At 38.5% G+C, this 27,524-nt stretch overlaps 1 protein-coding gene across 1 annotated transcript in view; it reads left to right on the top strand.

The window, feature by feature from the left end:
- The window catches only part of CTNNA2 (catenin alpha 2), a 478,376-nt gene that overhangs the window by 49,642 nt on the left and 401,210 nt on the right, over positions 1 to 27,524 (top strand). Inside the window, exon 2 of the mRNA XM_054514537.1 lies at positions 8,929 to 9,035. Within this exon, the coding sequence (XP_054370512.1) occupies positions 8,934 to 9,035 (102 nt within the window). The 5' untranslated portion in view covers positions 8,929 to 8,933. The remainder of the gene's footprint in view (positions 1 to 8,928; positions 9,036 to 27,524) is intronic.

The raw sequence follows: 27,524 nt of genomic DNA, 5'->3' as shown, positions 1-27,524 counted from the left end.
CCTTGTTTGAAGCCAGCCCTGTTTAATGTGTTAATGTTGGAGTTGGAAAATGGCACAGCTCCTTCTCCATAGTGTGGAGGCTTGTGGGCTTTCCAAGGGCAAGGGGAGACTCTTCTCATCCAGTGAAATTGTGCAGTCTTTGGGCTGGTTGTGTCTGTAATTCACATACTAAGTTGACATAACTAAAGTTCACATAACCAAAAGATTCTGTTTAGTGCAGGAAAACAGTGTTGCACCTGTAGGGACAACAGAAAAAAAAACCCCTTTAATTAAAATGATGAATAATTGGATAATTTAAAACTTAATGAAAAGGAAATGTGTGTAGAGATGCTGCTAAAGCCTTGCCATTCTAGTAAAACCAGCAGGGAAACAGCCTCCTGAAAAAGCCAAGCAAACGAAAAAAAAAAACTCAAAACCCCCTAAAGCTTTGACTCTCCATAGGAAAATCTGTCAATTGTTTCATTTGGAGGCAGCAGTGGTTGATCTGCCTGGAATAAAGAGTTCCCTCTCAGAGAAGTGAAGAGCAGCTGCAGGGTAATACAGAGGTAAGGTTAATTGTAGTTTCCAAGGATGAGGAATTGTAAATAGGATTCTTTTGGTGAAAGGATGACCCCTACATGCAGGAACAGAAGCTTGCAAAGTCATGGTTAGGATTAAGTTCAAGAACTCTTTTTGAAGCACCGTTGGAACTTGAGATGTTAATTCTATTGTTGTAAGGGGAGCAAATGTGTTAATTTAAACCAAAGATTGTCAGTACTTCTCTGCCTTTGTAAAATGTGAGCTGGTATTACTAATGCCAAGTTCATACAATGAAGAAAAGTAGGAAGTGAAATAGAAGAAGTGAAGAAATGTTTCTTTGGATTTTTTTTTCCTGCAAGGTAATGGTGCCTTAAGTGGAAGCAGAAAAAAATTTCCAAAACTTACAGTTTTATTACTAAAAAGGAAGGTAATTTCTGTAAATTCAGCATATCTACAGTAATTTATCTGTCTCTTACAGATATTACTTTGCTGAATGTAGAAATTTGCATCATTGGGGGAGGAAATGTGATGGACAGAGAAGGCAGAGTGCAGGATCTGCACTGAGGACCTGATTTAAAATGATTTGGTTTTCCTGGGCTTGCAGCATGACCTGACATGAACCAGCCTCTCAGCAGCACTGAGCTCAGGGGCTTTGATCACGTCCAGAGCTGTGAGAGAACTTTTATTAGGAGGTGTTGAGGAGCTGTGTGAATACAGAGCAATCTGGGGGAAAATCTATGGTTGTACAGAACAGACAGGACAGCCTTTTGCTGAGGTTTGGGCTGCCTTGTAGCACAGATTCCTTAAAATCTTTTATTTCACTGAGCTTTTAGGGAAGCTCCCCTACCTTGACTGTAAAAGTTACTCAGTGGAAAAAAAAACCCATGCTTGTATAAATAATACAAAATGAATTATTTGAATATAGGAATTTTATGTATGGCTGTTCAAAGCACCTTTCAAGCACTTTGATTGCTTACTCATATTGGAGTAAATTACTTTTCATGTGGTTCTACTTGGAATATTTATTAAAGCAAAGAAATGCCAACAATCCTATTTTTCATCCTTCCTAGGAATAGCACTCCCTAAATCACCAGGCTTCTCATGGAGAACCAACCATTAGAAATTTAGGTGTTTTAAGGACTGGATATTAGATATAACATCCCCCTGGAGTGAAGATCTTCTAAATAATAAACTTCACCTGAGTGCTGAATGATGGGAGAGCCTAAATAGACACTCAGACTCAGCTGTAGGTGTGTGAGCCCTTAAAGCAGAATTATTTTCCTAGGACATAGAGTAGATAAAAGCTATTTGGACACTGCAAGCAGTAAAGGTTTGCACAGAATTTCGAGGTCCATTCTCACTTTCTGGTCAAAGCAGAGGCAGCAGAGGATCAGGCAGGTGGGTGGGGGTGGGACCGCTCTGTTACTCCAACCCTTACACTGGTGGTTGCACCTTCCCTGGGAGATTTCCAGGGTCTCTCTGATTTCTGAAGGCCTCACACCTGATGCAGGTCTTGGTGTAGGCTGTTGCCTCCAAGACTGAGCTGGTTAATGTGAGTGAAAAATGTCAATCTCTCCATCATTGCCTTTTTTAGCTTTTTTAGCCGGTTCTTGTGTTGGACAGAGACAGCCTGGTCTCTGTCCCACTGGCTCTGTTACCTCCCCTTGGAAAGCATAGGGGGATAGAACATAAGTAAATAAAGGTAGAAAGTAATCTTATCCCCCAAAGAGTTGCAGCTGAGCCAATTATTAAGGATTAGGAGCAGGCCTGGTTTTAACAGGCCACAGCTGTAGCCAATCAGAAGAGTGTTATAAAAGAGTGGATTGGTTGGTTGAGGGGGAGCTGGAGTCAGTTGGCTGCTGTGAGGATGAGGAAGAGTCAGTGCCTGGAGGAGCTGCCTACACGAAACATCAAGGAGGTACAAAACTCTGGCAATATGGAACCCTTGCAATGTAATGACAATAGAACTCTTGCACTATAATGACAACAAATGCTGACTCTGATGTGATTTGGGATAAAGGACTCAAATACTAAACTATATGACCTGTGAATTTGGGACTGACTATAAAACCCCATGGATTTGGGGAAACAGAGCTTGAATACTAAACTATTGGTAAAATATATTAATTGCAGCTATTAGTGTTTGTTAACTATGAGTATAAAATATCTTGAAGAAAAGTACTTTGTAAACTGAGAAAGCTGCAAAACTGAACCAACATTTAGAAATATATCTACATGTACTATAATATGTTGTCTGAACGTTTGTATAACTAGTAGTTCTGAATGAAATATATGAATGTGTCATAATGTAAATTTATTTGAACATTTCCTTCTAGAAATGCTGCGACTCCATAATTAAAAGGAAAAGGGGGAATTGTAGGGGGATAGAACATAAGTAAATAAAGGTAGTATAGAAAGTAATCTTACCCCATTAAGGAGTTGCAACTGAGCCAATTATTAAGGATTAGGAGCAGGTGTGATTTTAACAGGCTGCAGATGTAGCCAATAAGAAGAGTGTTATAAAAGAGTGGATTGGTTGGTTGAGGGGAACTGGAGTCAGTGCCTGGAGGAGCTGCCTACAAGAAACATCAAGGAGGTACAAAACTCTGGCAATATGGAACCCTTGCAGTGTAATGACAATAGAACTGTTGCATTATATATGACAACAGTAAAGCCCTTTTTCCCTCCTTCCTTGGTGGTTTATTGGTTATAAATCTGAGTTTGCATCTTGGGCTGCTTCCATTTAAGAACTTGGTTTTGTTGAGGCCAAAGCAGAATCTCGCCCTGCTGGTGGAGGGTTTGCAGAAGGGGAGAGGATTGTGAATACAAAGGGAAGTTGAGAGCTTAGAAAAGCTCCAAATAAATTTTTTTCTGTGTGATTAGGCTTGGGAGTAGGGCCTAAAGGTTTAGTTTGGCTTGTTTCTTCCTCACCTAAATTTTAAAAGAAGAGAGGAGTCGTATTCTTTAAACAAAATGAACGAGTATGTCAGGAAGTTGTTGTTCAAGTGTGGAGACAGACGCTCCTTATACTCCTCCAAACCATCCTGCTCTCTTTATTATTTTTTCCTTTCTCTCCGCTTTTTTTAAGCAAGGTGATGGGAAGTGCCCACTTGAACTCTGATTGTTTCAGCCAGATCTGCTGGAGGCTGTGCTGGGCTGTCATTGACTAATGATAAGAGCTTTTTATCTGCAGAAAGGCATGTTCCCTATTCCCTTTCCCACTGCACTTTTACTCCTCACAGTAAGTCTCTGTCCTCTTAGCATTTCTGTTTTATTTCCTTTCCCTGCAATTGTTATGTGCTCCTGCTTTTTGTCCTTCTATCTCTATTTGTATTCTTGTGGGAGTGGAGACAGAGAATGAGCAAATGGGTTGGGAATTGTGCTGGAAACCAGGCTGCCTTGAGGATCAGAGCTCTTGCAGCTTCACTTTCTGCTGCTCAGGTCAAAGCAGAGGTGCAGCTGCATTGCTCAGCACTGCAGATAAATGTCAGGGAGCAGAATCTTGGCTATGTATATGTAGGTTTGTATATATAAATATGTATATATCTGAGTGCAGCCCTCTGGCAGCCAGGTCAGCCACGGCTGGGCTCTCCAGGGCTGTGTGTGTTTGTAGGATTTCTGATGTCTGAGCTGCTTTGTCCTGTGCTCCTGCCTGCCCTGTACCAATCCAGAGCCAGCTCGTGCATCTCTGCTATGCTCTGTAGGCAGCCCCAAGGGTACAACCATTCATGTCTTTAGATTTCCACCTCCCAGTGAAGCAAATGTGGACTCAGTCAGATTTTTTTCTTCCTCTGTCTGTCTCGAGGGCTTGTGTATCCTGCTGGAAGGAATTCCATATTCCTGGCAGAAGTCTGTCTCTGTGCAGAGAGGTGTTTGTTTTGACGTGGTTCTCAATCTTCAGATGAGAACCAAGGAAGTGCAGGCTGTGTTGTGCAGTTTTTAACTCATCTCAAATCACTTTGTGTCTGGAGAGGCTGCCCTGCCCTCTGCCTGTGCTGCTCTTCTCAGGGCTTTGGTTGTCACCTGTGCTGCTGTGAGCCTGGCTGCAGAGGCAGGCAGGGGGCTGAGCACTCCTGAAAGGCAAATTATTGTTCAGGCAGGTTCTGCTCCTGGTGGAATTCACCAAGGGAGAAGGGTGGAAACCTGCAGGAAGAGCTGAGCTGGGAGATCAGCTGGGTTTAAACCATGTGTGGAACTGCCCTATTGGCCTGGACATGGGGATTGCAAAATGATAATTAAATCCAGGGTGGTGACTGATGGAGAATCAGATGTAAAGCAGATTTTCTTCACTAGTCCATGTAAATGCCTTAAGCATAAGTTGTTAAACATTGACTATTAAAAAGTTTTTTAACTTTACTATTTGAAAGATTATTACTCTTTTGCTAGATTATTCCTATTTAGCCTTTTGAGTCCTCTCACCTTACTGCTTCTCAACTTTGCTGGACATCTTTCTTTCACTAATAAATATAATTTTTTGCCTTCCAGTGTCAAGTAGAGTGTTGGAAGTACAGACTTGTACTGCCAGCATTGCCAATTTACTCCTGCCAGCTGATTAATCCTACAGCTTTGCTATGAATCAGGTAGAAAGGGTTTTAACTTTATTCTGGATGGAATGTTTACCATCTGTCTTTCATGTCTGCATTGCAGATGTGAGCTGGACTAACAGCTGGAGGTCTGCTCAAGACTGGCAATGTTTATATTTCTAAAAAAGTTATCACTTTGCTTCAGCAAAGGTTGCTTTTGCTGATGTAGATTTTAAATATTTTTACTCTTATGTTGGAGTTGCAGCACAGAAATGAGCTGCAGTCACTCGTGAGCAGCTTTGACCCTCAGAAATCTCTGTGTGAGTCACAGGGAGAGTGGATCTGTTGTGGAGGAAAACCAGGCAGTTGTAGTGTGACAGACAAACAATTCCACGTGCCGAACATTTTGGGTTCGTAGGATGTTCCAAAAAGTAAAATTATGCTGTGTGAAGAGGCTGGTGGCAAGGGTGGTGTGGGGTTAGACTTCTGGGGACTGTTATATAATGGAGAATTCTACTGTTGTGCCTTGTATTTGCAGGGTTCCCAGATGAAGGCAGGAATGATGAATCTGGCTCTGTTCTTAGAAGGATAACTTGTTATTTTATGATACTATATTATATTAAAGAATACTATACTAAACTATACTAAAGAATACAGAAAGGATACAGACAGAAAGCTAAAAGATAATAATGAAAACTCCTGACTCCTTCCAGAGTCCTGACACAGCTTAACTGTGATTGGTCACTAAATCAAAACAATTCACATGAAACCAATGAAACAATCACCTGTTGGTAAACAATCTCCACATTCCACATGTGAGCACAACACAGGAGAAGCAAATGAGATAAGAATTTGTTTTCCTTTTTCTCTGAGGCTTCTCAGCTTCCTAGGAGAAGAATCCTGGGCAAAGGGATTTTCCCAGAAAATATGACAGTGACAGATGTGGATTTTGGCTCCACTTGTTCCAGTTGTCCAAGTGTAAATACTTGTTAGTACTTGCTAAAGTAAATACTTATTTTCTTTACAGATAGGCTTTGAAGACAGACTGGCTAAACAAATGCTCACACTGAACATTACTGAGCTGGATAGAGACATTTCTGTATTGCTGTGTTTAGGAAAAGCTAAAAGCTTAGAACAAGAGACATTTTGGCACATGCTCAAGGAAGGAGACACACAGGCAATAGAATTCCTAAAATATATTCTTGAAGGAAGTCTGGAGCTAGTTTCAGGATTAGGACTGCAATGTCGCTATACTTCTACGGCAGTATTATTACAGCACTATTAAATTATATTTCCTTTCAGTGGAGGACTTAAAGCTACTTTTGGGGAATATTTGGTCAAATAGTCATAAAATACTCTGAGCATCCAGTCCTTTATCCAACTGAGCAGTCCCTGTTTGCCTGTTTGCCGTAGGAAGTTCAGTGTAGAAATTGCAAGGAAGAACCACTCCATCTATTCTTACATAAACACTTGGGCAGGTAACTTCTTTTTAGTCTTGTCATTTAAAATTGCTGTTGTGACAGCAGCTGAAGGGGTGTTGAGAAAAAAGACATTAATTTTACTTTATACTTATTTGCTGTTGTGGTGTAGATTTGACTGCAAATGAAAAACTGTCATAAGTTTTTAATAAGGTTTTTTCTTGTGTGTTCCCTTTTTATATTTGAAAGTCACTGTGGTGGATTTAGTGTTGGTTAATTGTTAGTGTATTTATTTTTTGTTGAGAGGTAGGATTGGGAAAAAAGTAAAGTAGGTTTAAAATTTTAAAAGGGTATAAAGAAAAATTTATTAATAGTAACTAAAAGAAAAAGCAATAAAATTAGAATAAAATAACCTTTTGTATTGAGTTCTGAGGGATGTTTGCTTTGTTTTTTAGTAAAGGTTCTATTCTGGCGATGTTCTGGCTGTAACAACTGATCACCCAGGTTATTTTTAGTATCACCTGCATGACTGCCATCCACTGAAGTTAATTTGCTTTTGTAGGCTCTGGAGCATGGTACAGCTTTGAATTTGTTTTTGAATTATGACAAGTTTGAGTACTCATGTTAATAGTTAGTGAGGAGAAGTGTGCTTAGTGAAAAGACTGTGACACATTTGAAAATATCATGACTCATAATTAACCAATTAGAATAATTGTCTACTTCAGGTTTATTGTTTGAATTCCAGAGACCAACTGGAGTGGAAGCCAACTTTATATGAAAAAGAAACAAGCTCAGAAAGATAATTAAATATTATCTATTGGAAGAATGATGGCTCCCACATCACCCATGTTTACAGCAGCTAGAAACTGTCTCACAAATTTCTTTAATCACGCCTGGGTGTTTTCAACACTGTAAAACATGAAACCTAATGGGTTTTTGTGGGAGACTGGAAACTGAATAATAGTGATTTTAGCACTCACTAGATATTATCTGATAATTCTGTTACCAAATGTTTGCAAGTGAGAGGAGGCTAATGATGGTTTTATGTGTGATTTATAAATATATTGATTAGGGAGTTCTGATATGCCTCTCTTTTTGAGCAAGTATTTAAACCCAGTGAGAATCTTTTGCAGAGACTCACCAGCCTGTTTATATTGATTGATAGTGATTCCTCAAGACACTGAGTAGAGCAGTAGAATTTATTTTGTATATTCTGGATAATGCTGCTAAATCCTGAGTGAGTAACTTGCTGAATTCATGAAGTGCATTGTGATCCAAGGAGCAATAGCCGAGTTCCTTTTGATTTTGTTCCCTTAATTACGGTGGTGATTAACTTGTTTATTTATTTGTAAATTTTAGTACTGAAATTAGCTTATTGATTAAAAATGCTAAGATAAAATACAGAAGTTGCTAAGTTAAAAGTAGTAGAATTGTTTTCTGAAGAAAACAATTTAAAACTTTTGGGATATTGTATGCAGAAGGGCCTGACTTGAATCTCACATGAGATCCAGTATGATATTATTGGTTTGCCTTTACCTGTTAAGTGTTCTCATGGTACACAGGACTTCTCATTTTTAATGTTAATTTTGAAATAAAGGGAAATATTTAAATCAGAATTCTTTAAAATGAGCATTTTTTATTAGATTTTTCTGTCTTCTTTGGTTTGGTGGACAGGTTAATTTATATGTGGCTTTGCTTGTCACCAAATACTTAAATCACTTTCCAGCTCAATAAGGTGCATTGGATGTGTCTTACAGCCTGACAGCTGGACTTGTCTGTATCTGGAATTTCCAAAATGAAGTCAGCTGTTTAGAAAATTGCATGAAAACCTGAAATGGTGACTAAAATGACAGCAATTTGCTGTTGTCTTCATTATGGGCTTTGTTTAAGCTTTTAAGCCTAAGGTGGTTTGGAGAATCTGTTTTGTCTTTGAGCGAGTACTCCTCTTCTTGATGCAAAATTAAGCAATGCTGAACACTGTGGGGGAAGCTTGATTCAAAAATCTGAACAGAGTTGTTGAATTTGTTTTATTCCACTTCAGACTCTTCCAGCTCCTTGCCTCTCTCATGCTGAGTGATGCAGTGGGATATGGGGGTTGCAGTAAGTTCATAAAACTTCCTTACACTTTTCCCCTGCTCCAGTTTGGGGTGTCTTTATGGGATGGAGTCCTTCAGGATAAACCTGGTTCCTGCCTGTGCCCTCCATGGGGTGTGGTTCTTTCAGGACACACCCATCTGCTGTGGTGTTGGAGGTACAGGAGTAAAAATAATTCAGAATATAAACATCTAAGCACCCATTGGATATGGCAGCGGTGCACCTGGGTATTCTTGTGAGTAGAGGCACACCAGCAAGATTATGGAGAAGTATTTAATATGTGGCTACAAATATTTATTCTTTAAATAAATGCTATGCAGTATGTGGATATTGCAGTAGTAATTTTCATGCTGTGTGATTTTTTTCTGTTCCAGGGAGTATGACTTCTGCAACGTCACCTATCATTTTGAAATGGGACCCCAAAAGTTTGGAAATCAGGACTCTCACAGTAGAGAGACTATTGGAGCCACTTGTTACCCAGGCAAGTGTCTTTGGTTTGTTTTGTTTCTTCCTTCAGCCTGATGCTGTATTTACTCTCTTTACATAATTATCTTAATAGTAGTTGATAATAAAAACATGAGCAGTTTTTGTTCGTGATCTCTGTTGGAAAGCTCTGTTCAAACATGTTTGGAGACTCTTGTTCTAAATAATTTATGGTCTCAAAATGTGAGCAGGAATACAGTAGCAACAACTATTTGCTTATGTCTGTCTTATAAAGCAATTTAGGAACTTAACAAACAGGCAGTCTAAAATAAGGATCTGACTGAGACATGCTTCTGGTTTGTTATTTCACCATGAAAGACAGGTTCAAAATGAAAACAAACCAAAACCAACCATCCAAATTAAAGAAACTATTAAAACTTGTTTTTATGGAGTGTTTGTAGAGGCCTGGTGCCTTTTTGTTTCCAAGCTGCTGCTAATAAGGGAAAGCTGTGTCTTTAATTCCCCCAAAATGATGTCTCTGTATGGTTTCTCTGCTCTTTCAGTGAGTCACTTTCCAAAGAAATGACATCTGGGTGTCTTTCTTTGTTTTTGAAAAAAAATTGTTATTTCTCTACAAATTATTCTGGACATGAAAGTCTGTAACTGTGTAACTGTGTGCATGACTTCACAGACTCGAGGCAGAGAATTTCCTTCATTCCACATGGTGATAACATGGTAACTAACTTCCATTATAAACCCTTATAATTTTGTTCTTGGTATGAAAGACAGACTAAAATCCTGAATTCACTGTGAAACCAGCTGAAAATGAGGTTGCCAGTTCTCTGATAAACTGACCAGCATCAGCAAGTGAAGCTGCTGTGCACCAAACTCTGTTGTGAAACCCAAGTTATTGTGTCCTCTGGGAGGAATTTCTTGTTCTCCTTTTGCTTTATTTTCTGCTGCTTTGCCCAGAGAAGGGAGAACATCAGCCCAGAAGTACCATTGTAGCTTCACAGTTTCACCAGGTGCTGGGTTAACTTTGGGCTCAGCTACGCCTTGGTTTGATAGCATGCTTGAGCAGATGCCAATCAGGAAATGACAAGCTGAGCTGCAGGACTTGGATTTCTTCAATGATAAAAACTCATGTTCCCAAAATTGTATTTTGATGAGCAACAATGTGTTTCTATTTTAGCAGTGTGTCAAGGAGACTAGGGAAAATAAAATGCTGTCAAGAGAGGGTAGAGAAATGTTAGGCTATTGTTTTATTCAACTTTTATGAATATTTCCATTCTGAGTTCTTCTTTTCATAGAATTCTAGATAATATGAATAAATAAAGTAAAACCTCCTTTTTGAACATGTGATTTGATTTCTTGTATTAGGGAAATGAGTAGATTTGCTTATTTCCCTCTACTTTGATTCCAGTGTAGTATGTTTGACTAAAACCTGTTTTATATGAGCCACACAAATGGAATCACGAAAGCTCCAAGTGATGAAAAATGTGTTACCTTCAGATTGCCTTTATCTGTTGCATTTCTAGCTGAGGCTGTTCAGCTGCTCTTTCTGTTTTTTCTCAGATAAGTTAAGGATCATCCCAGTTTTAAAGACTTTTTTTTTTTTTTTTTTTCTGCCTGAAATAGCATTTGCAGCCTGCTCAGGTCAGGAATAATCTCTGGTTTACCTCTGCCTGTGCAGTGCCAGCCTCCACAAGATGCCACGTGCAAAAAGATTGGGATTTCCTTCCTGAGGGAGAGAACATCTAATTTGAAACTTTATCTTGCAAATAAGTAAATAAATAGATAAATGTATAGGTATTTAATCCCATTCAGTTTGAGCTCTGAAGGCCACTTGTGGATTCAAATGAGCTGCTTAATGAGGAGGAGATCTTGGAGATGGGAAGTTCTTCCATAAGTCATTGAAACAGGTCACTGGGTAGAAGAGAGAGATTTGATGGCCACAAAATGCAGCAGAACTTTCAAAGAAGTTTCTGAGCAGCCTTTGAAGGCAGTCCTACTTCCATGGAATAATTCAGGTTGGAAAAGCCCTCCAAGATGATAGAGTCCAACTTTTGCCCAGTCCCCACCTTGTCCCCAGCCCAGAGCACTGAGTGCCACTCCCAGCCATTCCTTGGACACCTCCAGGGATGGGGACTCCAAACCTCTCTGGCAGTTCCAATGCCTGACCACCCTTTCAGTGAGAAAATTCCTCCTGATTTCCAACCTGACCACAGCTCCAGGCTGTGTCCTCTCATTCTCTTGCTTGTCTGGGGGATGAGACAATCCCTGCCTTGGCACAACCTCCTTTCAGGGAGTTGTAAAGGAATTTTGACCAGCAGTTTGGAGCAGATTAAATCCTGAGTCCCCTACAGCCAGATTTTGCCTGATCCTGTGATTTCCAGCACCAGCACGACAAATTCATGTTTCATTTTGGCTTTTGCCTTTGAATAATCAGAGTACCTTTTTGTTCTCCATGCTGTGTATGATTTTGGACAATGCTGGAAAAACTGGAAATTGTTGTACACAAGTTTTAGGGCTCCAAGAGTCCTAATTTAGTCCTTTGTATCTGTGAAGTTAGACCCTGAACTCAGTGTATGTGTACAAGCATGACTGACAGGTTTCCAGATGATGGTACATCCACTGCTCTCTGTCACCATTATATTTTCTGAAAATCCTCTTTGCCCAGGATTTTCTCCTGGGAAGCTGAGAGGAATGAAAACAATTATTTGATTGCTGCTCCTGTGTTTGCTGCTTTGGAATGTGGTCTGGACATTGTTTGCCAGCAGGTGAATGTTTGGTTGGTTCCATGTGAATTGTTTTTTCCTAATGGCCAATCACAACCAGCTGTGTCAGACTCTGAGTCAGTCACGAGTTTTTATTCTTCATTCCTGTTAAGCCTTCTGATGTACTGTTTCTCTTTCTTTTAGTATAGTTTAGTATAGCATTCATTGATAGAATATTGATAGAATATTGATATATTATAATAAATATAATATATAAATAATATAATAAATCAGCCTCCTGAGAACATGGAGTCAGATTCTCATCTCTCACCATGTCCTGGGGACCCTCACAAACACCACAGATCTCTACTGATACTTTGGAGAGTAATGCAGAAATGTGATGTGGGTTTGACAAAGAGCACCTCAGTGAGTCAGGGTAGGAGAATGGTGCGTTAAAAGTGAATTTTAGACAAGCTCATTAGTGTTCCAGATGAGAAAATATGGATAACCTAGGAACTGATTTAGAAGAAATTAGAAGACAAGAAGGTTGTCTGAGCTGGAGGCAAAATAAATCCAAAAATCCATTAACTGATCATGAGAATGCATTAGAAATGACAGAACTGCGTTTATTCTAGGAAGCCCTGAACTAGCAAACTAATTAAAACATTGTGTGGCTGTCAGAGCTGTGAGAGGCTTGGAGCTGGCTGGGGTACCCTGTTCCCAGTGCTTGTTGTCATGGTGGAAGAGGAGCAGGTAGCCCCTGTCATGTCATTTATTAACTTGCCATTACTGAGATTTTCTAAGAAATGCGTGCTGGAAAAAAATCATTAGAATGTCTGTTCTCCACTGGGTTGAAATTACTAATTGGAATGTGTTTATTTCCTCTGGCTTCAGTGTCACAATTAGCTAAAAGCATAAGGTAGTTGTATTTGTTGGTAGTTTTGTTTTCTGACCTTTTGTTTTACTATGAGTCTTATAATTTTTAATTCCATTGCATGTTTATAAGGAAATATATAACTAAAACATATTCTGAAGGGTTGCTGCCTATTACTCTCACCTTCCTGCATAGTTACCAAGTGGGTTGCAATTTTATTTGTTAGACTGTGGGTGGTTTTCCTAAGAAAAAAGAATTACATTTTTAGGAAGGTTTTAACTGCAATTACGTGATATTTTATGTATAGCTGAAAAATAAGACTGTTGGAGGTTATCCATAAGGAGTCAGGGGATTTTTGTGGTTGCTGTTGGTTTTGAGTGGTGATTAAATATGAATGCAATATATATATGTTAAGAAGAAAAAGAAATAATTGCCAACTATAAACCACCAACATCCATGCAATTTTTTGTTGAAAAGCACCAAAAAATAATCATGTATGTACAAACAGATGAAAAGATGAAGGAGCTGTGTCAAGTTTTTGAAGATGAGAAGATGAGATTTTCTCTGTTGCTAAGGTTTAAATTTTCTAATGTCAATCTGTGGTTCTTTTCATTAGTTTTGCCTAGGAATTTTAAATGCTCAGCCTATGTGGGTGTTTACAACTGTACCTTTATTTACCAGAGCCATGCAGCAGTTGTGCCTTTTGGGATCTTTACATTTTTTGACTGTTACTTATTATTCCAGGGTTTTAACAACAGCACAAATAATGGTGAGCGTTCCTGTTGCAGATTGTTTGTGACTGATTCTGTTTTCCTTCAGTGTGACACACTTCTGTGGAGAGACAGTTCTGATTGCAGTGCATGTTCTGTGGGCTTTTTCCAATGAATTTAAGATACCACTTTCAGCATCTTAAAGGAAGCAACAATCTATCATGAGGCAGACTAAAAATAATTGATTAATGATTTTGCATTTTTTAAAAATAATAGCATCACTCAGTAAAATTAATTGCCTATATCTGTGAAACACATGAGCCATTGGGTAAAATTACAAATAGTTTTATTTTGTGTAGTTTATATAGAAAATCATAATAATCATGGCTGATGTTGTTATTCATGAATTTAGGACTAATCCAATCCCTTGTACTCTGTGTTTGGAAAATGAGCAAATTTCTATATTGCCATAGATAAATAAACATAACTGTACTCCCAACAATTCCAATGAATTGGATATTACTAATATTTGGTGAACCTTGGTTTTACTGCATTTGAACCCTAAATCTGGTGTGCTCTTTTCCATGAGAAAGACATTTATTAATCTTGTCAGCTGCATTTGAACCACAGCTTTACTTTTATAGGGTTGGTGAATGTCTTTGCATATTTCAAACAAGTTGGGGAGAAGGTGGGTAATGGAGCACTTCATGCCTGATACCTGTTGCACTTGTTTCAGTAATTGCACTGAATTCTCCAGCAATTTCTTTATTTGGTAGCTGGATTCAGCTGAATTTGCCTTCAAGAGAGACCTAAGGGAAAATGAGTTCTAAAGGTTTATTTTTTGATCACTCATGCTCAATTCAATTGTGTAATAAGGTTAATATTAGGTCAGTATTATTATTTTTTTTTTACCTGAACAGGACTATTCTCTCAGTAGTGAAACTAATTCTTGTTTAGGCTCCTCCTGTCAGAGCAGTCCCAAATCTGTGGTGTTTCTGGGAGTGTGGTAGCTTGGACTGTGCATGGATTTGGGTGATGGCTGATCCATGCTGGGGAGACAAAGTCAAATCATAGCACAAAAGGAATATGGAACTTTTCTCTCTGAAACTGAACTTCAAACATTTTTATGAAGTTGTTATGTTGAATAGGAAGAGAATCCTCCTGTCCTTCTCCAGCATTATAGAAGCATACAATTGTTCAAGTGGAAAAAACCCTCTAAGATCATCAAGTCCAACTGTTCTCCAGCACTGCCAAGGCCACCACTGACCATGTCCCCAAGTGCCACATCCACACAGTTTTTACATCATGCTGGGATGGGGGCTCCATCACTGCCCTGGGCAGCCTGTCCTGGTGCTTGACCACCCCTCCAGTGAAGAATTTTTCCTTGATATCCAATCTGAACCTCCCATGGCACAACTTGTGCTGTTTGCTCTTGTACTATATATTGCCTAAAATAATTCCTGAACTGAGCATTGCCAGCTGCCTTTTTACTTCAGGATGTTTTTTTAACCATTAGAGAGGCATCTGCTGCACCCTGGCTACCCCTGTTTCTTGTTTACCATTGTTTCAGTAACGTTTGTGCCAGCTCTAGTTGGGATCCTCTCAATGTGGAGACTTTTTGCGCTGTCTAGGAGAACCTTTAGCTAAATTTTGTCATTTCTATTTTTACTCTCCCATGCTTGAAAGCTGCAGGGTATTTTTGGAATGCAGTGTCCTGTAAGATCTGGACCTTGTCAGTCTGTGCCTCACATTTTACTCACTGTTCAGAGGTGTTTACGTTTGTACTTTGGATTTTATGCATGTTGGCGTTTGCAGAGGGAGAATGAGGACTCAGAGGGATTTAGGACTCCTCCATTACTTCTGCGTTCTGCTTTTATGGAATGATGGTTCTTAACTCAGAGCAAGGCAAATATGATGGCTGCTTTTTCTCCTCTCCTGCTGCACAAGCCAATGTGCAGAGACGGTGGAAAGATGGTGAGAAAATTTGTCACTGGTGTATCGTAGCTGGAAATGCAGATTGTGCTGGGAGCATCTTGGGTGTGCAATAAGCTGTGACTGAAAAAGCTCATGGCTAAAATGAACCTGCTCTAATTTGTAATTCTTTGGATAAAATGCTGGATTTTCCGTGCATTGGATAACTCCTCAATTTTCTTCATCATTAGGCAATTTTTAGCAGCTCGGGGTTACTGGAAAGTGTTTTTGTCTTTATGTGATACGGACAAAATAATTTTATTTGAAGAATGGTTTGGTTGGAAAGGACCTGAAAGATCACCTTGTTCCAAGCCCCTGCATGGGCAGGGACACCTTCCACTATCCCAGGTTGCTCTGAGCCCTGCCCAGCCTGGCTCTTTCCTGTCAGTGTAGGGAATAATTTGTGTGACCAGTTCCATTGCTGGAGCCCAGGGAGGTCCCTGATCCTGTCTCCATCCTGTATCCTGAAATATCATCTTTGGAACTTGTCTAGACAGCTTTCTAACCCAGTTCTATTCCTGCAGATGGTTTTCTGGCAGCTTTCATGGAAGGCTTTTCAGAAAACATTCTTGCCTGGATTTCCAAGCTCTAATCAAGAAGATCAATCTAATTATTGAAGTGTTGTTCTTCTGCTTGTGTCCTTGAAGATGTATAGAGAGGTCTAGTGAGACAGGGATGAGTCTTTTTCACATCCCCAAATCACAACTCAGCAGGTTCTTAACAATCCTGTTGATTAAATTTGGGTCATCCCTGTAGAAGGGGAACATCTAAAGGTTTTGAGGGAAAATTGGCTCTGGTTGCATTTTTAGATGATTTTTTCCCAGTTTGCTGAAAAGCAGTTCTATGTTTTGGGGTTTTTTTTTAAAAACATCTTGTGAACTGCCTGTCACTTACAAAATTTCTCAGGGTTAACAAATATATTGGTAAATTACATTTTCTTTTGTGTTAAAAATGCTGATTAAAGCAGGACAGGTATATCACCTTATGTTTTAGAAGATGGTTGCATAATTGAAAGGCAGTGGCATTGATACAAAATCTGAAATGGATTTTCATTTTGGCTGATAAGGAAATCCTTGTTGATAACATAAAATTTCATTTACTCAAAGTCTTTGACACATTTTTTTTTCCAGTGGTTAATAAGACTGCAGAATTACTGCAGCAGATACAAGTGCTAATATAATAATTTATATAACTGGAATGGTTCTAAGTCTAGGATATTTTTGTCATACAAATGTGGTGCTTTAATGGGGGGGGGGCAACTTAAATAAAATGTTTTTAATATCACTAAATGTGAATCAAATGTATTAAAATAAAGAATTTTAGTCACATACTGTATGAGCAGGGTCTCGGTATGGTTTGTTAAGCAGCAACTTCAAAATAGATTTTCAAATATCCAACTGAATCTGAGCTCATCGTAACATGATAAAATGATCCTTAAGTGCATCAGCTGCTGGGTGTAAAGTAAATTTTATTTAAGCATTATTATTGTTGTAACATAGTATTTGTTAATGAGATTATTATTGGAAGGATTTCCCCTTCTCAAAAGAGCAGTTGACAAATTGGAATGAGATCAGAGAAAAATTATGTGAATTATTGTGGTTTTGTCTTTTAATGGAAGCCTAAAGACTTCGGATGCATTTCATCTATGCAAAGGCTTATCAATTAAAAAGAAATTGTCCTAAATTTGCTGCCAGTATAGATTTTGAGACTATTTCTGGTAGCACTTACAATGTAAATAGTATTTTATGATCCTAATCTTAACTAAACTAGGATATGGCATTCACACCCTGAAAATAGAACATCCAAACACTAAACAGCCTCATCAGGGATTTTGAAGTAGGATTTGCAGGACAAGTAGTAACTTAGTAAGTTAAGAGGTATTGTGGTCTTAACCCCAGTGTATGTTTGTGTATCAGCAAGAGGCTGTCTTGTAGAGAAGGTTTTTTATTAATCCTACACAATCCTCTCCCTTGAAAATGAAATGATAAGTGAATATAAACTATAAATAAAGGGTAAATTACGTACAAGCTGGAAAGATGGGGACATCAGTGCTACCTGAATCTTTGATGAAGAATTGGATACGCTTTTGAAGCGTGGCACTCATGAGGCATTTTAAACCCTGGGGTCAGTTTGGGCCCCTCATGACAAGAGAGACCTGGAGGGGCTGGAGCTGTCCAGGGAAGGGAACAGGGCTGGGAAGGGTCTGGAGCACCAGGAGAGGCTGAGGGAGCTGGGCAGGGGCTCAGCCTGGAGCAAAGGAGGCTCAGGGGGGCCCTTGTGGCTCTGCAGAGCTCCTGACAGGAGGGGACAGCCGGGGGGGTCGGGCTCTGCTCCAGGGAACAGGGACAGGAGCAGAGGGAACGGCCTCAGGCTGGGCCAGGGGAGCTTTGGATTGGATATTGGGGAAAATTTCATCATGGAAGGAGTTGTGAAGGGAGTGGAGTCACCATCTGTGGAAGTGGTCAGAAAACCTGTGGATGTGGCACTTGAGGGTGTGGTTTAGTTGTCCTCAGTTAATGGTTGGACTTGTTGATCTTAAAGGTCTTTTCCAACCTTAATAACTCTGAGGTGCTCTAGGTCTGCCAGGAGTTATAAAACTGGGAAAATAATTACTGGAAGAACAAAACCCTGCAGTAATGGGTCTTCTCTCTTTCTGAATCATGGAGGAGCAATCCCTCCCTCCCTTATTTTCTGTCATTGATCAGATTTGCCAGGGAAAAGAGAAACTAGAGCAGCACCTCTGTGATTAAATATGTATGTTTCTAATGACTTTGGGGGCAATTTGGATATTGAAGTTTGTAATCCATCTTAGCTTCATTCTTCAGAGTGATCTGAAAATCTCACTTTCTTCTTTTTCATTAACTTCATTAGCTGTGTGTGTCATCAGTCTGCAAAAGTTAGAACAGCTAGAAAATAATCCTAATTACAAAAATAATACCCTAATTACAAGATTTTGCTTTGAGGTGTTAATTAACCTAATTCTAATGATCCATGTTCTGAGAAGCAGTGGCAGTTTCTGTTCCATTGCCCTTCAATATGTATTTCTGAACAAGGACTGATTTATTTGCAGTTCAAAGGACTCAGGGCATGGATACATGGGTATTTTGGGTTTGATTTCTGTTTGTTTCCTTTGTTAATTTCTTTGGAATATTGATTCCATTGGGTGTGCAACCTTTAATGGATCCAAGTAGATTTTTTGGTAATTTTGGCTGTTTTATGAAAATATTTTTTTTTTTTGGTAACAAGAGACATCTGAGCTTTTGGTGTATTTTAAAGATGACCTTGATTTTCAGCCAGAGAAATTTAGATGAAGTTTTGCCTTAAGAAAATGGTGTGATTGTGCCTTAAGCACATGGTGTAAATTACCATATTTATTTTCCTGTTTGGTATATTAATTTTCAGTATCTTTTCTCACAAGCTTATCAGAGGTTGGTGTTCTTGAATATTATGTGTCTGAGCAGCAAATGCTCAGATTGGGAAGAAATATCCTCTTCTACTTGTCTCTTTCAATGGCATGATTAATATTTTCCTCTTTGTGTATTGGAGTCTCTTCTGTAGTCTATTTCTCTGTACTCCTGTAGTGCTTTGGTCCTCATTGATGGAACTTCAAACCTTTTACTAGTTTATAATGAGGGTATTAAGGATATATAACTCTTGCTTAGCTTATTCAACACAGATTAATTCAATATTGTGCAGATGACCTTTGATGAATACAAGGAATATTTCTCTGCTGAGTAGAAATTTTCTTTTTTGTAGATATCTTTTTTTAAGTAAGTCTTTTTAATATCCTAAATGAAGCCAACGCTAGAATTTTCATTCTCATTCAGTTTCTTGGGTCAGTGTGGAACAAAGGACTATCTGCACAAATTTCCTCTCTTCCTTTATGAATAAAAGGGTGTTTAGCAAAAAAAAAAAAAGCGTGGTCATAACAAAGTAACCTTGACATTTAATGTGTGTATTGCTCTTTATAAACCTGTTTTAAAGATGAAAATAGATGAAATTGATTATATGTAAAATTTTAAGAAATACAGATTAATTTTCACTTAAGAAAGTGGTAATGTGGAAAAAGATAAACCAAAAATATTGGGTTTTCATGCCAGGTTTTGGTAGGGAGGGGACTACAGGGTTCAGTGAGAAGCTGCTGGAAGCTTCCCCATGTCCATGGAGCCAATCCCAGCCAGCTCCAGGCTGGACTCACAACTGGACAAGGCTGAAACCTCTGCACTTTCTTGCTCTAAATCCTTATCTCCTTGTACAAACAATTAATCTGTAAGTTTTCAGAGAAGGGTTTTGGAGAAAGGAGATTTGCAACGAGAATTAATTTTTCTGATTAATTTCATCTTGCTCCCTAGTAATGAAAATGTATTGTATCTGCTTATGCTAATAATAAATACTTCCATTGGAAGGTGTTAATGTAAAAACATAACCCAGTGTGCTGAATGGCTTCTGAATGTGGAGTTGTTTCCAGGGAAGCTGTATTAATGTATTCCACTTTTTCCCAGGGAATTACACTCATCTACACCCTTAGTGTGGTGTGATTAAGCTTTTACTACTCTGCTTGAAATACTTCAATTGGCAGGTACATTTATACTTTCCTGACAAGGATGGAAAAAACTGAGGGAAATGCATGCATATAAGGCATAAGAAAAAGAAGATAGATATCTATCCTAGCTCCTATAATATCAGTATCTATAGATATTAAAATAGATATAGATAGATATATGTTGTCTTTTTCTTCTTCCTTTTCTGTCTCCTTGGTACATATTCTTTAAATTTGCTTCATTCCTGTGTTCCACCTCATGAGATCTTTATGAATGCTTCCATAGCCTGTAATATTTATATTTTTAATTCTTTTTAGGCTGAGGGACTGAGTGTTTTCATGTACGTGCAATGTGATATTGTTGACTGTTGGAATGTGGTGGATTAACAAAGTTTGTGGCAGTGTTTTTACCCTTCATGGAAAAGGAAATGGTTTTTATTTGAGCAGTTCCTGTCTGACACAACTGAAGTACTTGCTAGAGGAGCTGGAAACAGGCAGGTGTATCCTTGTTGTAGTGCTGACTGTGATCAGTGAGCTAATTTTATAATGGTCCATGCCCTGTAAAATAAGCATTTCTTTTTGAGCCACTGATAATGATGATTAAACCCAGTGGCAAAGAGATATGTGCATTTTGGAGTTCCTGAATTCAGCAGCATTCCAGCTCCTGTGTTCAGGATGTATCAGGGTCACATCATTTAGTTCCAGCCAGAAATCACTGCCATGACTTTACACACGACCCTTCTCATCCACAGAATATTTTTAATGCTGTTACTGCAACTCTCAAGAGCTCCTGAAAGTCAATTTAATTTTGTGTTGGAATCCAAAGTGCAGAGAACTCTCAGAACTTTGGGCCTGCAAGCCAAAGCTTAGAATTAAACACAAGATTTGATCTAAGACCTTGGAAAAGGCTTCCAAACTTAGGTGCTAGAAGCAAGAATGTAGGTTTATAGCTCAAAGAGACAAGTTAAGCTAATTAAAAGAAAGTTTAGAGTTTAAGATATAAAAAAAATAAAATAGCTACAAAAGTAAACAAAGAGATTAGAATGCAGTACAGTAACAGTACCACAACATGATTGGCTAAAAAAGTTACACTGTACCATAAATCCATAAGACAAAATATTTAAAGATTAGGTAAAAAAATAAATATCCTTGTTAGCAGGGTTTTATTTGTCAATAAATCCTTAAAAAGTCATGTAGCTATAAGTCTTGTAACCTTCTAAACCATACTATAACAATTTGAGCCAGACTCATCCTTCCTGCTTATGTGAAAATTAAGAAAATGAACTGAATTATCAAAACCAACTCAGAAGTGCCATCTCAAATTCCTTCCAAAATTCCCCAGAAGTGAATTATCACAATTGTGCTTGTGTTTGAGCACAGAAGAAGAAAATCCAGGCTGTGAGCTGCATCTGTTCCCATCCCTGAGTGGCAGACAGCTCTGGAGACAGAATCTTCTGTTTCCTTGCTGGTTTGCTTGGCCAGTAAGACAAAATTAGGAACGTTATTTTATATTTTCATATTGCTAGAGATTTCAGTCTCTTTGTAAGGGGCTTTCCTGTGTTTCCACCTTGGTTGCCTTTCAGGTTTTGTTTTACCCTCTCCAAGGGCATTCTGTGAGTCCATCTCTGTACTTAGATTTTAGTTGTTCTGAATATTGGGTAGAAAGTAGCGTTAGATTTTTGTTAAAAGTTTAAAGGTTTAAAAGGTTTTGTTTAAGAAAAGGATGGTTTTTGACACTGGTAAAAATTTCAGTATTTGTACTGGTCTTTAGGGGATTTGGTCTCTTTTAAAATTTAACTTTTTTCTAGCAGTAGACAAGCTGCAAGAGTGGAAATGATCATTGTAATCATCATCCTAGAGCTTTTTCAGGTGTTTAAATTTTACTGAACAAAAGTTACTAAGCACTTTGGAACTGAAGTCTGAAATTTTGAGCTCGGTGTAGCAGATCACTGCAGAATATTTTATACACCTTTAATGAGAGATTAGTAATGCATTTGTTCTGCACACCTCTCAGCCTTTTTCATTGAACTTAAAGCGTCCAAGAGTAAAATTGATACAATCAAGTTACAAAATTGTGTTCCTTTTTTCAAGTGATTTGTCCTGCAGTTTTCTCAGAAGACATTACAGTCTGTGAGGGATGCTGGCTCTGGGTTGTTTTTTTTTTTTTTTTTTTTTTTTTTTTTTTTTTTTTTTAATTCTGTAGCTGTTTTGGTTGTTTGATTTCAGTACTTTTTATTTATTTTCTTTGTTTTGTGACTGTTTTGGTTTTACAACCCAGCACCAGCCCTGGATGAGCCAGCAAAGACATTAAACATCCATAGATCTTTTATTTTCTCATGGAAATGAGGTGGAAAGCCTGGAATATCAGTTTGTACTGAGCTGTGGGAGTTTTGTGTATAATCAAATAGTGGCTTTATACATACTTTTGTCAGCAGAGAAATTAGAAACCGATTTTGTCAAAAACTAAGAATAAACGAAGATGTTTATGAGCTTTCTTTTCATTAACAGTGATGCTGCTAAAGCTGATTTGCCCTGAAGTGGGATAAATCCTTCAAAAGTCCTGTGCAGCCTTTGCTACAAGACTTCTGGGACAGGGAACCCAAAGGATCTTTAAATTTCTGTAGCATCCTCATCCTCCTGGGCTCCCCTCCAGCCCTTTGCTCTCACCAATCACTTGAGTTTGTCCCCAGGCCCCATCCTGTTCCAAAATACCGATGAAACTTAGGAATTGTCAAGAAAGTGCAATTAAATATTTTTGAGCTGGAAAGAAAACTGCTGAAAATATTAAAGGTCTTGTTCTTTATGGAATGGAATTTTGTGAAGGAAAGCAGTTTTAGAACACTGGAGGTGTGAGGGTGTGAGAAGTTCAATTTCAGATTTTAGCTTCCTGTAGTGACTTTATGAAGGATTGTCTTACTGCTCCCACTTGACTATTTTGTCTGTTCTTTCAAATACCTCCCTTGGCCAAATAAAAAAAAAAAAATTCTACTTATTAGTTCATCAGTCTAAGTCCTGTAGTAATTTCTTCTCTTTTTTTTTTTTCTTCCTCCTTATTCTTCCTGGATATAAGACCTGGGTCCTCTTAAATTCTTTTCAGAATCTTTGCTTGAAAAAAGAAATTAAAAATCACTGCAGTTTTAACCCAGAGGTTGTTGAGCCTTTCTTCAGGCCACGCTCTGTGGTGGTCCTCGATTTTCTCTGCCAAACTCTCTAAGTAGGTCCTTGCTTTTACAGTTCTTGTGTCAGTGGTAACATCTGCTTCCAGGTTTTTCTTTACCCTTGACTCCAACACAGCTTTTGAATTTGTGTGTTTTTATTACAGGAAAGGGCAGAAATCAGCAGGGTTGCATTTATTAGTTTGGAATTACCTGTTTTAGAGAAAATGGTTTCAGGTTAACAGCCTGTTGGGTCTGGATTCATTGGCTGGCTGCTTATTGAGTTTCATGAGGCAAGTTTAAAGAAGTCTTCATTGGAAAATCAGTCATGTTACAATTGTTCTGGGGAGCTGGCAGTCTGAGCTGCAGGTTTAGTTGCAAATTTCACATTGAATTGCTGGCAGATACAGAGGTAATGCACACTGTGGATGAGTCAACTCAGTTGCTGCGAGTCAGGAGCTCTTCCAATGTGTCTGTTACTGCTGTGGCCATCAGAATGCTGAGGCTTCAAAGGAAGGGAGAAAATGGAATGTAATGTATCATTTTTTATATCCCTTTTCTCCATCTAACTGTACAGAACATTTTTCTATTGATTTCCTCGTTGGTGGCTGCTCTGAACTTGCACAGGGCTGCGCTGGGGTGGGGCTGTGGGGCCGTCACTGTGCGCTCTGTGCGGTGATGGATTTGTCACCACAGCTCCTGAGCTCTCTGCAAGGAGCTCACTGAGCCAGAAAATGAGTGTGTGTAATCAGCATCTCATTTCACAGAAGTCCAGCAGGGAAGCCTGTGCTGGGTTTCCAGAATTTCCATTTCTGTAGGGTGGAGCTATCAAAAACTTAATTGTGGCATCAAAATGTGCCTTTTGCTGGAGTCATTAAGCCCCACTTTTGTCCACTGAGAATATGTGGGAAACTTGATATTCATACAGCCTTTATTAACATTTGTAATTTCATTTTATACTCCTGCACCACTCATTTTTACTTTTCATGAGATTTTTATGATGCTGCTTATCCTTGTAAATGTATTTATTGCAGTCATACTTTGGAAAAACTCGTACAGATTACTGAAGAACTTTACATAAAAAACATGATCTGATGCTTTTTTATTGTGTCTTTTCCTGGTTTGACACATTTTCTTTTGAAGTAACTAAATCTCTGTATTTCAGATGTGTCTAAGACTTAGCCCAGATTTAGATTTAATAGATTTTGGATTTAGTTAAGATTCTGTCTCAATACAAGGTGCATATATATATATATATATATAAATTTAGCATTTTGCATTACATTTTCCATATTGATCAGGTCAACACATTCTGTTGACCCTATTGATCAAGTTTGATTAACCACCTTAGACCTGAAAGCTCAATTATTTTATGGCAACATTCACACATTACTCAAATATTTTTCCTTTTATAGGAGGTGTTTTAGAGGAGGGTGATCTGTCCACACACACACAAAAAACAGGGGACAAGGACGAAGGGAAAACAAAACAGTTTTACTGAATCAGATTATTTGATGCTGCTTCTAAATGACTTTGGAAAATATGTTTTGAATATTTTTCCCCCATGTAAGACTTTTGATTATATTGTATCCCCCAGCACAGTTAATATTCTGAAATTGCTTCTGCTTGGAGATGAGATGCAAAGGATGGTTCACTGATCATTTCTGTTTGCTGTATCCTATTTATTCATTTAGCACACACCTTGATTTTTTATATGTAAGTTATTCCACACAGGAAGCAGAAGGCAGCTATTCCCATGGGAGCACAGGGAGCCCTTCTGCAGCTGGAGAGATGGAAACTGGGAGTACTGGGGAGAAAATGGTGGAGATCTGGGAAATCGCGACCTTCAGGGGCTGAAATGCTCGTGGAATGAGTGCTCACAGAACAGCCCTGTCTGACTTAGTGTGAGCATTTCATCCCAAACAAAGAAACTGCTTGCAGACTTCTCCTCCCAAGGTAAATTTCTATGACAGCAACGCTGTCCCCGAGTCTCTTACCAGATGTGTGTAAACGATCAGCAAAACTTAGTCACGATGAGAACCTGACCTGCCTTTGCCTTGCTTCTGAAGTAGCTGATTGGAATAAAACATTGCTGGATGAGACAGCTGAGCAGTCATCTAACTTGATGAAAGAAGAAAAATAACAAAATCCTCAAGTATGTGGAGAGTGCCGCAGGCAATGGGGAAGTTTTGGAGCTCAGAAGAAGAGAGATTGCTGTTTTGTGACGCTTGTTTGAGGTGCTGTGGTACTGCAGGGGTGATACACCAGCATGCTTTGAAAGAAAATGTCTGTAAAACATTAGTGTTTGCTCCATAGGTTTGTTTTTTTTTTCCTGGCATGGTTGTCCTGCAGTAGTACATGATAAAATACGTTCTTTTTTACCCAACTTTATCTTTACTTTTACTTTATCAACTAATTTTTTTTATCCAACTTTTACTTTATCAACTCATCCGAAATAGGAGTATTTGTAAACAGAGCTAAAATTGGAAGGTTTGCAGGCGTTATGTTGTTATTTTTGGCAAGGCACAGGGTGCCCAGAGCAGCTGTGGCTGCCCCTGGATCCCTGGCAGTGCCCAAGGCTGGGCTGGACTTGGAGCACCCTGGGCCTTGGGAAGGTGTCCCATGGCAGGGGTTGGAACTGGATGTTCTGCAAGTCCCTTCCAACTCAAACCATTCTGTGATTCTCTGATTCTTGAGTTGTACAAACACTGCTGATTTAAAATCTGCATTACTCAAAGCAAGGATTTTCTTTTTTATAGTCGGGCATAGGAGAGTGAAATTATGATTTAAAAAAAAAATATGGGTGAAAAATTGAGTTGTTGGGAAAAGGTCCCTTTGAGCTTATGACTTGTTCCTATTTATTGTTATTTTGAGATTTCTGAAGGAGAGAGGTGTGGAAATCACTTGGACTTTTTTTGCAAAAAGGTTCAAGGTGGAATGAAAAGCCAAAGCTGCCAATGTCACCTTGGGCAGCCCCTTCTGCCTCTGGTGCCTTCCTGAGCTGCACCTCTGCCATGCAGGGGATGGGGACACGGGGTCTGCTCAGCAAACAGCCTGCAGAACACTGGCAAAAAAACCATCATTTTTCAATTATACTGGTCTGGAAATGGTAAAACCACTGTTGATGAGCTTCTTCACAAAAATGTAGTGTAATATCAACAGCCGGAGTGTGAAACTGGAGCAAGAGGGGAGATATAATTTCATGCAAATCCATAAATACTTGAAATCAGAGTATTAGTAGCAGATTGTCTCAAGTCTAATATTCTCCACTATTGTTTATGAGCTGAGAGGAATTAATTTTTTTTTACTTTCTCATCCTAACAAGTTTTGCTGTGAGAAATACTGTGGCATTTATAACGTGGTATCTTATAATTCTGCTGCATGACTCTGGGATTTACTGGTTCATTTTTATTCACTTGATTTATGAAAACAATTCAAACTCCTGCTAATTTTAATGCAAATACTTGTTTAGTGCTAAGGACATACTGAGTGCTGTGCTGGGTACAGGTTTTCCTTGAAATTCCTCCTTGGTAAGAGCTGGAACTTTCAGTTCCTCTGTTTCTTTTTAGCTTGTGCTTGTTAGGAAGAAGTTTAAAAAGAAATTAAAAAAAAAAAAAAGAAAAACAAAGCAAACCCCAAAACAAAGAAAAACAAAAACTCAGAAAAAGAAAGGGAAAATAGGATCTTACTCCTTTTAGCCTGTGAAATCAATGGGACTGTCCTGGACTGATTTTTGTAGCTCTACTGAAGAGACATTTTTCTTAAATGATATAATCTTAATTCTTTTTATAGTTGAGTAAAAATATTTTAAACATTTATGTTAACTTTGCTGTTAATGTGTGACAGGAAATTGCCTGTAAAATACATTTTTAAAAAGCATTAGGGCTGATAAAAGTTTTACCTTGTAGATTCCACAAGTATCTCTAGATTTGTTTAAAATCACGTATGCTTTTAGATACGGATTCCTACACATAAATGTAAAATCAAGTTATTCAAAGATGGAATAAAAAGAAGTGCTTTTCCTTGTGAAGGAACATTATAGATAAAACCTTTTAAAAAAAAATCTGTATTTTGCCAAAGGAGATACTCAAGCTTTAAAATTCTGGTGTTTTTTTAGATGTTAGAATAAAAATTACTCATCATGGCCTTAACTATGCAGAGATTACGAAAAGACAAAATTATTTGTGCCATACCCTGGCACAGCACATGAGGAATATTTTCTGTCACTCACTCAGCTGCCCTAACACATCTCTGCTTTCAGCATGGGGAGATCTGGGCAGATTTTGGGCTGTCTCTGAATGTATCCATGGACTTGAACAACCCAGTTTCTAGGCAATTCTTACACAGATTTTTCAGGTGGGACTGAATATGGTTTTTAGTACTCTGGTAGCCAGGAAATAATCTTTCCATGGCAAAAATTGAAATTTTAAAATTTGGAAATTTTGAAATTTCTGTTGAAATTTTCTTCCAGCCTTCCAAGAGGGATAACACACTGACATAGGAATTATCACCTCCTGCATCCAGGCAGCAGAGGCAAAAGTCCTGCTGATTCCTTTGCCTTTCAGAGGCAGAGTCCTGTT

The sequence above is a fragment of the Molothrus ater genome, chromosome 4 (assembly GCF_012460135.2).
Source record: "Molothrus ater isolate BHLD 08-10-18 breed brown headed cowbird chromosome 4, BPBGC_Mater_1.1, whole genome shotgun sequence".
In the NCBI taxonomy this organism is placed as follows: domain Eukaryota; kingdom Metazoa; phylum Chordata; class Aves; order Passeriformes; family Icteridae; genus Molothrus; species Molothrus ater.
The sequence above is the reverse complement of the archived record's forward strand: the minus strand, read 5'-3'. Positions and strand labels throughout refer to the sequence as shown.